The following is a 14,950-nucleotide window of genomic DNA, read 5'->3' as shown; positions in this document are numbered from 1 at the left end:
AGATTCAACCAACAAACCCAAAGATCATGCTGGGAACTAGCAAGTGGAGTTAACTGACACCAGAACCAGAGCCCAGCTCATGGTTCTGCCTGCCGGTGCTTTCTAAAACACACAGGGCATTGCCAAAGAAAGGTTGTACTGTATTTCTTCCTGCCTTACTGGGAACGCATCCACTGCTCATTTAGACTATGACATCGCCACAGATACGTATGTTGTTTTTAAAATGATCTTTGCATTTTGAAGGCATCAACTCAGCTGGCTTTGTTTACTTTCAGTTCAGCACAAAAGTGCTAAACAAAAGTGATGGCTCAGGATGCTGCCAGATGGGCACTAACCGAGACAGCAATACAGGCAGGCAAGCTGTCATTCTAGGATTAATACCTGTCCTGTACACCAGCAGCAGATAGTTGTGCCAACCAAGGCACCAGAAAGAGGGAAAGGACAGTAGAATTTGACTTTTCAAATGTAATTTAAGAGTGCTCAGTTTCTAATTATAGACACAATTAGGTGGTTAGAGCAAACTGGAAGTAACAATGAGGGCAGAAATGCATAATAGGAAGTAATTTCCATACACTAGTGTCCCTCAGCTTCCCCCCACCCCACCCAAAAACAAAAGATTGAATCAATGCAACATTCTCTTCTTTATAGTACTTTGACTGGGGAAATTTCTTTATTTTATTTCGCCTTCTCTTTTACATTCTCGCATCTTGCGCGGTCACAAATATTCCTTTTTTTTTATAGAGACACTGGAGAATTTATGAGATCTGGAGTCAGGGGAACATGGACCACACACAAAAAGCCATTAATTCTCAACTGCACTGGCATTTAATTATTGTAATTTAAAAGGGCATTAAGAGAGTCCTGATTCTTTGAACTGTTGCTTTGGGGGAAGAAAACCTGGACATTTTGTACTTTTCCCCAAGGATCAGAGAGCTGAATTGAGTGTTACATTTAGGCACATTTTAAGACATACAAAGAGCCCTGCTGGATCAGGCCCAAGAGTCATTTATAGTTCAGTTCTCACAACGGTCAACAAGATGCCTATGGGAAGCCCACAAGCAGGAGCCGAGTGCAATAGCACTCTCCACACTTGTTATTCAGATGCATTCTGCCTCCAACAATAGAGGCAAAACAGTTATGGCTGGTATCCATTTCAAAGCCATAAAAGTTGGTGGCCGTCACTGCATCTTGTGGGAACGAATGTCATAGTTTAACTATGCACTTCCTATATTTTGGTCCTGAATCCTCCAAGATTTGGCTTTACTGAATGACCCTGGCATCCAGTATTAAGAGAGAGGGAGCAAAACATCTCCCTTATCCATTTTCTCCACACCATGCCTAATCTTATGCACCTCTATCATGTTGACTCTTAGTCACCTTTTCTCTAAATTAAGAAGCCCCAAATGCTGTAACCTTTCATCAAAAGGGAATTGCTCCAACCCCTTGCTCATTTTGGTTGTCCTTCTGTGCCCCATTTCCTACGCTGCATGATCCTTTTTGAGATAAGGAAATCAGAACTGCACACAGCATTTAAAGTGTGGCCTCAACATAGGTTTGCATAGTGACATTGCTGCTTTTGTTTTAAATCCCTTTTTAAACAATCCCTAATATGGAATTTGCCTTTTTCATAATGGGTTTCACAATGGGTTGACATCTTAACTGAGCTATCTACTGCAAACCCAAGGTCTTCTTCTTGGTTAGTCACTGCCACTTCAGACTCCATTAGCATATATGCAAAATAAGGGTGGTGCCCCCCCCCCCACGTGGATTACTTTACACTTGCTTATAGTGAATTACCATTTGCCATTTTAATGCCCATTAACTCAAGTCCTTGATTCCCACCAACACACACATATCCCAGCAGGCCTACCTTGCTTTTGCTGGGCAAGATGCTGTCCGTGCTGGACATCACTTGTATATGCATCTTTAAGGCAACCCTAAAATCTCTTCCAAAAGACCACTATCCTGCTGGTTTAGGACCTTTGGCAGCCTGCACTAGCTCAACCTGTAGGATGCTAAATATCCTCTGCAGCTGCAGCCCTGACAACTCCCATAAGCCATCCTGTCAGACAGCACTAGCTAAAACAAGCAGTGCTCAGCAATCTTCGGCTAAAACCATTGATCTGATGGGAGCATCAGACACTCCATATATAGATCTGTCCCTGGCAGAGGCCCAGAAGTGCTCTGCCATCTCACAAAGACAGCTGGGCTTGTGCAGCAAGCAAATGGTGTTCACCTTTGGAAGAGGCAGCATACAAGAGAAAGAGGAAATGCGCAGGGGACAGAGTTTGCTGCAGGTCAGTGGTCAGGCGACTCACTAGGAATCATGGAAAGGCAATTTCAGAAAGATGAAAGCAGCCATGACCACTTGTCTATATTGTAGGGCAGAACTTCCTAGAATCCTTTCTGTGTGTTGTGTCTAAGGACAATGGCTCCATTGCCTTGTTCCGGATCTTTTCCGGTCCTTTTTGGAAGAGGGCATCCAGATGTGCCCAGTTCTCAATGCAGAATATCTCATTGATAAAAGCTCCACAACAACCAATATCTTTGGGTGCTTTCCAAAATGCCATCTTCTGTCAACTGAACCATGTTGCCCAGATGTGTGTGCTTCAAAATCCTTGTATGGCTCTTGAATGACTGTCCCCTCCCAAAAAGCAACAGTTGGTCATACACATGTATTGAGAAGCAGACCTTTCCGTGAGACACTTCTCAATCCATCACAAAAATTGGCTGAGGACATCAGCTGGGAACACAACACTTACCCCCAGGAGTGGGGGGTTAATGAGTGGCAGTGACCTGGCAGACCAAGGTTAATGCATTGCTGAGGACAGATGCTACGAGAGACCAGTAAATCCAATATTAAGAGGCACAGGTGTCAGCACAAATGCATAAGCAAGAGTTTATTTGGAGATAAGGGCTTAAGAACTCCTGCCTCCAAACAAAGCAGTCATTTCCCACACAGAATGCTTCCCCGGGGAGATCCTGCTGGCTTGCTGACTCAGCCATCTATGCTACAGGCTGTGCCATTAGGGAATGAATGTGTACAGAAACAGCTCAAACCACAGATAAGAAGCAGCTATTTAAGGAAGCCTGTTACAGGCAAGAGTAGCCAAAAGAAAAAAAGAAATGAAAAAGTTGCTACTGTGAGCTGCCAGGGAAGCGGCTGGTATTTAGAACTTAGAAGCACCAATTTGAATTCTGATGCTATGCATGCAATTCTAGATGAGAATAAAATGGATCAACAGAATCAATCTGGTTTCAGGCCCGGATCAGGCACAGAAAGGCTTGGGTTGCTTAATGATGACCAAATTGGGAGAGAGACAAAGAGAATGTGACTGCTAATTCTTCTGGGCCTCTTGGCAGCTGGATATCCTTCTAGACAGGCTCTCCAGGTTGGGTCCTGACAGTGTAGTATTCCACTGGTTCCATTTATATATGGAATGCTGATTCCAGAAGGTGGTGCTGAGGGGATACTGCTTGGACCTATAGCATTAATGCTATGGGGTTCCATACTGTTCTATCTTGTCTCCCATGCTTCTCAACATCTACCGTATTTTTCGCTCTATAACACGCACCAGACCATAACACGCACGTAGTTTTTAGAGGAGGAAAACAAGAAAAAAATATTCTAAATGATACAGTGGATGTATGATTTTTGTGGTTCATGCTGTGGCCACAGACATGTGATCTGACAGTGAGTTTGGAGTAGCTCAATGCAAAAATCCTGAGGATCCATGTGGACCCATGCTTTGTAACCATGTTTTTGCACTACTGCAGCCCCAGGCAACAGTGGGTGCGTGATTTTTTTGGTGCAAGATGTAGCCATGGACATGCTATGTGATCTGATGGTGAATTTGGGGTGACCCAGTGCAAAAATCCTGAGGATCCATGTGAATCCGTGCTTTGTAACCACGTTTTAAGTGGGGAGGGAAGGAAAAGCACTCAAGGGACAAGGAGCATGCGTGGGGTGGGTGGAGAAGGATGCTGCTAATAATGAAGAAGAGGGGTATAAGGGGAGAAGGCTCCTCTCCTCTCCCACTTTGCTCCTTTAAAGCAAACAGGCTCTGCTTTTCTCTCTCCTCCCCGCTCATCCCCGGCTTAGCGAGCTGAAAAACTTTGCTGCTATTTAGCGAGCTGAGTGGGGAGGAGAGAGGGACAGAGAGCCTGCTTGCTTTAAAGGAGCCAACCGGACAGGAGCCGCTTACACTCGTGTAAGCGGCTCCTCTCCTCTCCCGCTTTGCTCCTTTAAAGCAAGCAGGCTCTCTGTCCCTCTCTCCTCCCCACTCAGCGGCTCTTCTCCCGCTTTGCTGTTTCAAAGTGAGCCACGGAGGAGGGAAGGAAGGGGAACCATGGATCCTCTGCTCACGACTGCAGCAGATCCCCCCCACCACCCATAGGCATTCGCTCCATAACATGCACAGACATTTCCCCTTACTTTCTAGGAGGAAAAAAGTGAGTGTTACGGTGCAAAAAATACGGTATATCAGGGATGAGGAACCTGTGGCTCTCCAGATGTTGCTGGGCTACAACTCCCATCAATCCTAACAATTGGTCATGTTTGCTGGAGCTGATGGGAGTCAAACAATATCTGGATAGTTATGAGTTCCTCATCCCTGAATTTGGAATGAGTGAAGTCAGCATGACAATTTAAAAAACAGGGAGGAAAGAACATGATGAAAACCTGAAGATGTTTTTAGTATCCACATTTATAGCATTAGCAATCAACAAGGATGCCTATTTACTGTATGGCCAACTGCACCAATAACCATGGAACTTGGTTTTTGCCGTAGTTACCAACTCCCTGCCCTTACTTACCAAACAGCCATTTGTGAAGTTCCATTTCATATTCTCCTCTGATTACAACTAGGGTGGAGTATCTAACATGGCCTCAAATCCTCATCTCTACCAATATTCAATGGCCTCATTTGTGCTCAGATGTTTGCACAATATTTGCAAAATACATAATTTCTTGCTCTCACCGTGAAGCTACAGAAATTGGGTTTCCAGGTTATAAAAGGCTAGTCTTTCGTGTGCAGCAGGAGGTGGTTCATGACAGCTATCAAGACTAGTAGGTCAAGGAGGAGCATCCACAAACAAAAGTACAGGGAATGGCATGCAGTCGAGCCCAAAAGGGGCAAGAGTACCGGTCTAGAATGGCTTTGTTGTCCCAATATTTCTTAGCCAGCTCCTTGCTTCAGACGCAAAACCCAATCTAGCGTTCCTACCCTCAAGCCTTTAAAGTAGAAATTCTCAAACTGAGGAGCCCAAGCCACAGGTAGGTAGGTTCTGATGGGCTGTAGGTGGGTCACACAACATGGAGGTTCTCCTTCATTTTCAGAGGCTTTCCCCCTCCCAAAAATTATTACTGCTATGCAACCTCTTTAACTTATTTCTAAACTGTATTTGGAAAGCTTCACACACCACCTAATCAAAGAGTTCTTTAAATGGTGTACATAATAGAATTTTAGATAAAACCCAGCTAAAACTCACAAACCTTAAAAAGCAAATAGATATAAACTAATTATCACTGCTACAGAGAGGTAAAACCAGTAAATCTTTCAAAACAAATATAGGTAATTCAATTATATGATTGGGTAGACTTGCTGAAATAAAGACGTTTTCAGTAGGCATCAAGACAATACAGCAAGGGTGCCTGCCTAATGTCAATAGGCAGGAAGTCCCAAAGCACAGCTGCTGCCATGCTAAAAATTAAGAGTCCTCATAAATGCTAAACGAACATTCCGTGGCACTTGTAAAAGTCCAGGTTTCACAGATCAAAGCAGTCGAATGGGCATGTGTGGGGCAAGACATGTTACTAGACAGGCTCATTCACTCCTTTCCTTCATGTCATGCTTAAATTTTAGGATACAATTCTTAACACAATAAGGGTCCCCACAAAATAACTCGATCACCAACAAAACCCAAATATTTATTAATGCACACACTTATGTATTAGGATCCTGTTGGTGCTTGAAATGTATAAATTTTATTCAAATACCTGCATTTCTAGTTTTAACATTAAAAATTATTTTAGCATTGAAAATGGATGTTAACTATGAACATTATGATGTTCTTTTGTTGCTTCTGCAACAGAATGTGAAGGCAAGGTTCAAAGGTGGCATTAGTAGTACACAAGTGGTTGCTGAAGGTTAAGTGTACAGGAAGGCCCCCCTTCAAAACTTTTGGAAAACATGTCCGGGTTAGCGCCTCCGGCAATGGAGGAATTCCTCTGATCGGGAGGAATCTGCTCCGTGGAAATCAGTGTCTGGCCGCCACGGCGAAGGCGGAGACCCACTAAAAACCACAGGCGGGAGAAGCCTGTGGACGTGGGATTCGGCTGGCACCTTTTGCTCCTCCCCTACTCGCGGGGAAACCCGGTTTTGGGGATCCGGAGCGACGTGGGGTGAGCGGCGCGGTGCTTCAAATCGACTGCTTCTTTCACGGAGTGAAGCAGCATTGCCGTTGCTGGAGAGCGCTGACTTTTCCTGTGGACAATTGGATTTTAAACAACTACCCGTGAGTAAAACGGAAAATTGGATCGTTAAACATCTTAATTCGGCACCGAAACGGGAAGGTTTCAAACAGGAAGTCCGCCTTCCTCTTTTGTAAATAGATTGAGCAAAGACGCTGCAAGCTAAAGTCTTGGAGAGCCTTTTGTAAAGGATTAAATTTCCATCGGTTAAAATTATTAAACCCCCCTTGGAAGCAGGAGAAGAGGGGGGAAATTTTAGATCGCCTAAGCCTGCAGGAGAGAGAGTGAAGAAAGACAAATTACCACCGTTTTGAACCTGGGAACGGGCTGCCAGTAAGATCGAAGTTTTGGGAAAGTTCATTGACTGTGAATAAAACGTACGTTGACAGATAGTTAAATAAGAGAAATATATTGTTTCCATTGTTTCCTTTTGCACTCAAAAAGGAGCAAAAGTAACTGAAAGATTGAAACTAACTTTGTTGCTGGATCTGCGTTTAAAAGGACGGATACAAATAGAAATTGTTTCCTCTAGAGGGAGCTTGTGAAACTGTTGCAGGAGTGGAGCTGGGGAATTTTCCAGCTGCAGAGATAAAAGACCGTGAGAATCAGAGATTGACCTTGGACAAGAATGTCGACAGAAGAAGCCTTAGTGATTGCATTTTGCAAGATAAGTGCTTTATTGGAACAGCTTCATGAGAAGATGGATGTGATGACTATTAAAATTGATAATTTGGGACAAAAAATGACTGATTTGGGACAAGAGGTGAATATCTCTACGGAAACTACTCAGGAATCGATTCAGGAATCTACTTCGACATGGCAAGTTGTGGAGAAGACGAGGGAGAAAGTTGTTGTAGAACCTCAAGTAATACAAGTGGAAAGAGCCCCAGTCTTACAGAGACAATTTGATGGATATAAGCTGTTGCTTTCTACGACTGAATTTAGAGAAAGCCAGTTGAAACACGTCCTGAAATATCTTTTGGACTCTAGTTTTGATTATGGAGAATGGGCTGATCTGTCGAGAAGGAATAAAGACATTGTTAGGTTGGAGCTTCCCCAAGATCTACTCCTCAGTGTCAAAGGAAGGAAATTAAGAATAAGATCAGCAGAAGATAAACTAAAGTGCATGTATAAACATGAAGAATATCTGCAGAAGGGACATGGAAAAGAGTTAAGAGCTTTGGACAGAAGATCACCAGGTTGATGGACCATATGGAATTGATAGAAAGGACTGGCAGAATCCGAGACCAAGGAGAAGAGACGGTGGAAGAAGATTGGAAAAAAGTTTAAAATTTATTTATAGAAACATTGTAAAATTAATGAGTGTTAGAAAAATGTTGGAATGAAATTACACGGCTTTAGTAGAAATGTTATAAGGAGTTAAGTACAAATAAGTTTTAGGGTATTAATGGTAAGATAAGGTTAAAATAAATTATGACAATTATATGACAGAAAATAATGAAAGATGGAAAGGATTTGCTGAAATAATAACTAGAACACAAAAAAGGGAGGTGTGAGGAGGTCGATGAAACAAGTTAATGAAAGACAAAGATATGGAAATATTGGATGTGTTTTTAATTGTTTTTGCTTTTGCTTTTGTTTTGATGTATTGTGTCTTTTGTTTTTTCTTTTTTTATGTATAGCAATGTATTGATTTGTATTGTTTATTTTTTCTTTTTTTCTTTCTTTTTTTGTAATCTTTAAACTTTTAATAAATATTATTTTTTAAAAAAAAAAAACTTTTGGAAAACATGGCTTTAATTGGGTTTTTTGGGGGAGGGGGCAGACAACACATTCTGCTCCTAAGACAGATCATGGTAACTGGCTTACCATATGAGGTGGTTGTACAAGACAAAATGAGTTAACATCTACAGGTGTCACAATATAAAAATGCCTGGGATGAAAGTATGAGAGGTGCATAAGTATGAAAAATAATCTTGGCCATTATGTCATTTTGTCAGCTTTCTAAAAATTACAGGAGAATGAGAACGGCTTGCCTTGGACCACAGAAATGCAGGCGTTTCAATGCATAATGCATCCTGATTGAAAGATGCTGGCATCCTTGGCAAAGTATTTAAATATTTTTGACACAGCTTAGCTATTACTCTTAGTGGCATTTCGGACACTAATGGCTTGTTTTGCCCTTCTAGAAATCCCAGTTAGAGATGCATTCAAAACCATACCTGTTTTCACTGTTAAGCACAGTATGCAACTGATGAAAGCCAATCCAGGGCAGAAGTGAGAACAGATTAATATGCACTACTAGCTTCTACAGCAGCCAACAGCAAAGCAGTTCTGGCATGACAGAGCTTACCCAATGATGACAATTTGAGTATTCATCAGCAAGCACTAAGAGCACATTGCAGCCATCCAGCATCGCTTACCAACATATTCAGAGAGGAACACGACAAAAAATGGAGTGACCAGGTCATTAATCCCTTGCACGTAGCCGCTGGCTGGGTGTCGGATGGCCCAGATAAACAGGATTCGTTCAAAGATCTAGAGAGGGAGAAGGAAAGCCAGGTGCTCGAGTTAGCCATGCCCAGGGGAAAGACAGAAGTGGAAAGGCTGACAAGCACGGGGGGGGAAGAGTGTGCGATAAAGAGTTAGAAATGCACACAGCCTAAGGTGCAGAGAGACCCAGTATGAAGTATAGACTACAACCAGAGTGGCTACACTTTTGGGGGCCCAAGAACCACATGTACTCTTGGGTGAACTCTCCAAAAACCACATACCAGTGTTGGGTATGACCACCTTAAACTCCCACATGCGTGCACACACAGAGGACACAGGGTTGTTGCTTCTTTTTTTGCCACTGCCACTCAAACTGCTGGGATCTTTGGAGGGGGGGGGCAGAAAGATTGCTTGGGTAGCTAGGTAACACCTTCATGTTGGGGGTTTGCCAGCCAGGATATACATGAACCAGCGTAAGATGCTGCATGTAGGCCAGTGGGAAGTCAGAATTACCATCCTTTACATGAGAGCTCTCTGCCCTGAAAACAACTGCAGAAAGATGTTTCCGTTTATTGCTCTGCCATCAAAACAGAGGGGAACGAGATGAAGTCTGAGGATTATCTAACTTTGCTTTCACCATGTACACATAGTGGCAGATGGTAGGCCAGAAGTTTTTTTCCTTCCCTTTCTCCCCAACATAACCGTAGCCACAGGGAGGAAAGGGAAGCCCTGTGCCCCTCCCAAAGATTTAAACTTTCAGTTCTGCATAAAGAAAGCATTGTAAGTTTCCATCTCTTAAACAAAAAAGAAAGAGAAACATACAGACAGCAGTTCATCCAAGCACAGAGTAAAAGGGGAGCTTCTATTTATTTATATTCATACGCTACCCTTTATCCCATAGGATCCCAGGATGACAAGCATATGTAGAATAAAAATTTCTCCAGTGTTGCCCTGACACAATGCCACCCAGTTTTTTTGCCAGCTTTCATTTATTTGATTTTCTTCAAGATCTCCTTCATATCTGTGGTCTTGCTTGAAGGGAACAAGTGAGATGTTGCCCAAATTACGGGCTATTTGAGACCTCATGCTCCAGCTGGAAGTGCTTGCAACAGGTTCATCCTCGTTTGCATAAGGAAAAATGCCATGGATAAACAGGATTTCAAAGTGCAGTTTTATTCGTAGCCCAGCAACTGGAGCAGCTTTTAGCTGCCAGACCTTACAGCTTTTGGATGGATTAGCTTGCTAAATATGCTTTGCCAAAACTAGTTAAAGGGTGCTTCTAGTAGGTGGAACTGGAAGGAAAGCATCACGGCAAGTGTTCCATCAGTGCAACAGCTTGCCAGATGGAATGGTCCCCTCCTCTTTCCCCCTGCATGTTGCTCTGGGGTTCTCCTGACACCCACAGAGCCAATCTCAGGGGCTGCTGGGGACACAGGAGGAGGGGGGGAAAGCCCTGTTGCGCTAGTGGGAGCCCTCATTCCGGTTTCCACTTACGAGATTCAAGAGCTGAATCCACCCACTACCTAGGCTTCCTCCCTCTGATTTTGCTAAACATAACATGCCACATTTTTCTATAATTCAAACCACTCTGTTGCAGAAAATATCTTGAGAGATGGTTAAACTAGAGAAATGACTACATGCCGCTGTGATCTGCCACTGAGTCAGTCACTGGCACCTCCAGTTTAAAAAAGGATCAGGTAAGCAAGTAGTGGGAAATACCTCTGCCTGAAACCCTGGAGAGCTGCTGTCAGAGAAATAATGCCCAATGAATAAAAAGTCTGCCCTGGTAATAGCCCAGTGTTCCCAGTTCAACACACTACACCCTCCTCTAGCATGCAAGTCAGCCTTACCGAATCACTGCCAATATATTTAGGGCCATACTGTATTTAGCTAATTTGCTTTGTTAGCAGAAGCCACCACAATGGGACTTCAGGAGAACCCCCAAGACAGTGCAGAGGGAGAGGAGAGGGGAGATTGTTTTGTTGGGTAAGCAGTAATTTGTTGTACTGGTGGAGTTATCTCATTGGCACTATGATGAATACAACCCTTAGTCATCTGCTACCACACATGTCAAGAAACACAAGTCCAAGTTCTTCAAAGAAAACAGATCATTTGAGTGAGAACAAATCACAGCAAAGTTACAAAAATTACACCTGAAGATGTTATTTTTGTATGTTTTATTCTGAGCTGGCTACCTGAATGCAAAGGGCTGTAACGGCAGGAATCAGGCATGGCTAAGGAGCAGTAAGTGTTATGGATAATGGAACGTAAGAAGGTACAATGGGGAACGGGCAATGGGGAACTAGCAGCCATTCAAGGTGTGCATTCTGAACAATGGAATGGGGTGGGGATTTTGTTTTCTTCTTGTTTTAGTTGCCTTGGCTTGCATGTTTTTGAAATGTTATGTCCACAACCATGGGCAAGGAACATGCTGTTCTTCACTTAAGAAAGCTGAAATCCACAAGAACCTAAGCTATGGTTGAAGTTTCATACAATTCCTACATGTGCACTTCCAAAAGATGAGGAGCCCTGCCTTCGGAACACTGGTGGGCTGCTGGCTGGAGCACCTCATTCCATTTGCATCCCCTAGGATCAAAATTTGCAGGCAAGCAAAATGTCAGATTTAAAGACTTGTCCTCTAACAAAACACAAGAGAACAGATCTGGAGGGCATTTGCCGCTATTTGCAAAAAAACCTTGCAAAACTGTTATAAAGACGGGTGCCATCCTCATTACCTTGGACATACATTTCTTGGGGGGAAATTCCTTTAAGGAGCCTGCATATATTCATTTTACAGTTTAGCAGATTGGTCTGCAATGGCGTTCAGCACAATTACAATAGACAGCTCTCGTTAATCATACTCTGAGCATGACAGTTTGCTTTACAGCACTACCACCTACGTTAACAATGAAGTATTCTAGGTTTCAGGCTGAACAATGCTTTAAGCCACAGGCTGAACAATGCTTTAACCCCCAATCTATGAGCCATTGTCCGCTAAAAGGAGAAAGGAGGCATACACCAGCAAACAAGCCATATTACAGTAGCAATGACAATGTAGCTCAGAACAGTCATGAACCTATTAATTTCAAGACAACAGCACAGGACTTTGTTGAGTTTTCCCCCCTAATGGGACACACTGTGGGCTTCTGTGCTCCAAAAACCAGAAAATGTGAATCAAGCTTGCATGATAGCAGGGCCTGTGGCTTTAGACATCAATTTTCATAAACTCCAACATCAGTCAATTACTGGTTCTTTGCAAACCCTGCCTCTCCGCTATGCAGAAGGGACTTGGATTAAGTCCACTCAGACTTGACTGAACTGGCATGCTCTGCAAGCATCAGTAAATATTCAACAGGATTAGGTCGGTCAAAGGATTTTGAGCTATACTGCAAAAGTCAGTTTTCATTATTAATTCCTGCAATTCTGTCTGGTTCAGACAGAAGCTGTAGCTCATTCCTGGCTCTGCCACTAACAAACTATTTAGCCTCTGGCAAGTCACATTGTTGCTGCGAAACTTCATGCACAACTCTGCAACACACACACTGATAGTGTGCCTTTGGGACTGAGATGATATCTTGCCATAAGCACACTTGGCGTAACAAGCTGGCAGTCTCTGTTCCTAGGAGACATCAACTCAAATTGTGGAGTCTTATGAAATTGAGCCCAGAATTACACATTATGGGTACTGCATACCTGCAGATGGAAACAGCAGTCCCACATTTTTCCCGCCTCTGTTCCCTGCATCATCTAGTAACACAAAATATAGGACATGCTGTCACCATGTTATGCGTTTCTACATCCCTGCAACCAGCATCCAATGATGTGTAGGGGGATAAGGAAAAATAATGGGGTGAAGTCTTGTCACATATTTTTTATTACCAGATATTACCAAAGAGAGGGAAAATGAGATTCAAGGCTGAATCTCATGGACAGCCACGCATCATCTAACGTCTAGTTCTATCGTTTCCAGATACATGTGGATCTTGAAGGAAAGGGCAGTTCCTGCTACCCCTAGGGAACTGTAAGTAAAGCATGCAAACTGAGCTTGCTCCTGCAAAAAAAACTTGCATTTCAGCTGAGAGTTCAGCTTGAGCACAGAATTTGCACAAGATACCAAATTAAGAAATGGGTGGCAACTTTGCTTTTGGAATGAAATGTACAAAATTTCACGGCTGAGGTTGAAATCAGCTATGACTTTCTTTTTTAGAAAAGCCCATGCATACAGCAGAAAGCAGCTGACTGGGAAAAAATGCTAGATATTTTTGGGGGGGCAGGAGAAACTTCCTGCCCATCAACACAGGCTGGCAACTCACACTGCAGGAAAGCTAAAAAGAAAAGGCCCCTTTTACCTCCTGTACTAGTGGCTGCTGGAACAGAGGGATGAGGGGGTTCGTCCGTGGAATGTCTATATGGATCTGAAAGACAATTGTAAAATATATATGTATCAGAGAACATTAATGGTTGCCAAGCTGATTAGCACAATTGCAGCACTAGAGGCAATATTTCTCTGCCTCAAGCCAAAGCAGAACTATGACTTAAGATGGAAGAGGTGATATTGACTCATTCAGAAATCCCGAAGAACTGTTTTGCTCCTCCTTCTTTAATAAAAAAGAACATGCTAGCTTATCATCCAAAAACCTTTCAACAGAGGCTGCATTTAGAACACAAAGCAGAGTATCTGGAATGCTTGAAAGCAGAACACCTTTTAAAGGCCACTTCAAATACCTGGGTAAATTTTAAAAGTATTTCTTCTCTAGGATCTCTTGGCAGATCAAGAGTTAACATCTGCTCACTTCTGACCGCTAACACCCACAAACGCTGTTTTGTGTAGGATGGGTCTGCCAGGGTAAGAGACGAGGTTACAGGTAAAAAGCACACTGTTGCCACTGTTAGTGGAATGACTAAGCCCTGTGCCATGGAATCCTAATGTACCCCAGATGCTAAGCGAAAGAAAGGGCAGGCAGCAGGAAGTAGGGGGCTGGGTACCTGCCGGTATGTATCTTGATGGTGCTCCTCATTTCTGGAGTCGTAATACTGCTCAATGAAACCAAAATACTCTTCTCGTTTGCGCTGCAAAGTCAGCTTCCTCCGCTCCATGCTGGCAGGGAGGTAACCCTGTAGGAGAAAGAAAAGCCTGTCAAGGCAAGTCTCCTTTTCCTCTGCTGTGCTCAAAGTCCTCAACTGCCCTACACACAGGCATGCTTGAAAGTAGTTTGCAGGAGAAATGCTCTAACCAGGAGTGCAGGATTCAGTAAAAGAAAAGTTGGAGCCCTGTAAGAATCTCATAGAAGGTTAAGCAAAGGCAAGTCCTTCCATCCAAGTGTGGTGGGAGAAGTGGCACCTGCCAGAATCCCCCCATCACTCTTAGGGACATTCAAGGCTACCTTGCATGGAATCCAACAACCTTCGTTTTAACACTTGCTGCTACCAAAAAAAAAAATGTTTCTGAAGCCAAGCATCATATCTCACTTTTTGCAGAAGCGGCTTTCTGGAATCCAGCAGCATGTTTGTTTTTTCCAGGTATAACCAGCACAACATACAGGCAACTCTTATTTCTAAGTCTCCATTGCTTTTATGCCTAGTTTTTAAAAGGTATTATTCTCTCATGTTTATGGGAGAGAGACATTCCTCTCCAGTTAAAGGATCCCAGGTGCCTAGGCTGAAAAAGACCTGAAGAACTCAACCGGGGCCTAGTATAGCTGACATGTTTCCCTAGAGTCCAGCTCTGTCGTTTATATGTATTCTATAGATTGCAAATGTACACAAGTCACCCCAGCTTAGGGAAGCAGCACTCACTGATAGTAGTCGCCACGTCACAGGCCGGACCTCTCTGGGGACCCCAGGCCAGCTGCATTTCCTCAATTCATCTGCAAATGGAGAGCAGTTAAGTTTATTCACACGCAGTATCTTGGCTGGCATTTCTACACTAGGGAGGAAAAGCAACTCCTGTCAGCTTGGCAGGTTCCAGAACCACAAGAAAGACTTTTTTGCTAGATATGTAGGTTTCTATGGTGATGGTGTCTA

General features: G+C 43.2%; 1 protein-coding gene across 2 annotated transcripts in view; it reads right to left on the bottom strand.

Annotated features, from left to right (window-relative positions):
* The window catches only part of TBC1D22B (TBC1 domain family member 22B), a 41,800-nt gene that overhangs the window by 17,579 nt on the left and 9,271 nt on the right, over positions 1-14,950 (bottom strand). For both annotated transcript variants that reach the window (XM_081010476.1, XM_081010475.1), the window contains exons 5-8: positions 14,723-14,793; positions 13,913-14,041; positions 13,276-13,341; positions 8,857-8,971 (exon numbers count right to left, since the gene is read on the bottom strand). In XM_081010476.1, coding sequence (XP_080866602.1) covers positions 8,857-8,971; positions 13,276-13,341; positions 13,913-14,041; positions 14,723-14,793 — 381 coding nt within the window. The remainder of the gene's footprint in view (positions 1-8,856; positions 8,972-13,275; positions 13,342-13,912; positions 14,042-14,722; positions 14,794-14,950) is intronic.

This window comes from Podarcis pityusensis (genome assembly GCF_964106645.2).
Source record: "Podarcis pityusensis genome assembly, chromosome: 6".
Taxonomy (NCBI): domain Eukaryota; kingdom Metazoa; phylum Chordata; class Lepidosauria; order Squamata; family Lacertidae; genus Podarcis; species Podarcis pityusensis.
Note: the sequence above shows the minus strand (reverse complement) of the source record. Positions and strands in the feature narration are given on the sequence as shown.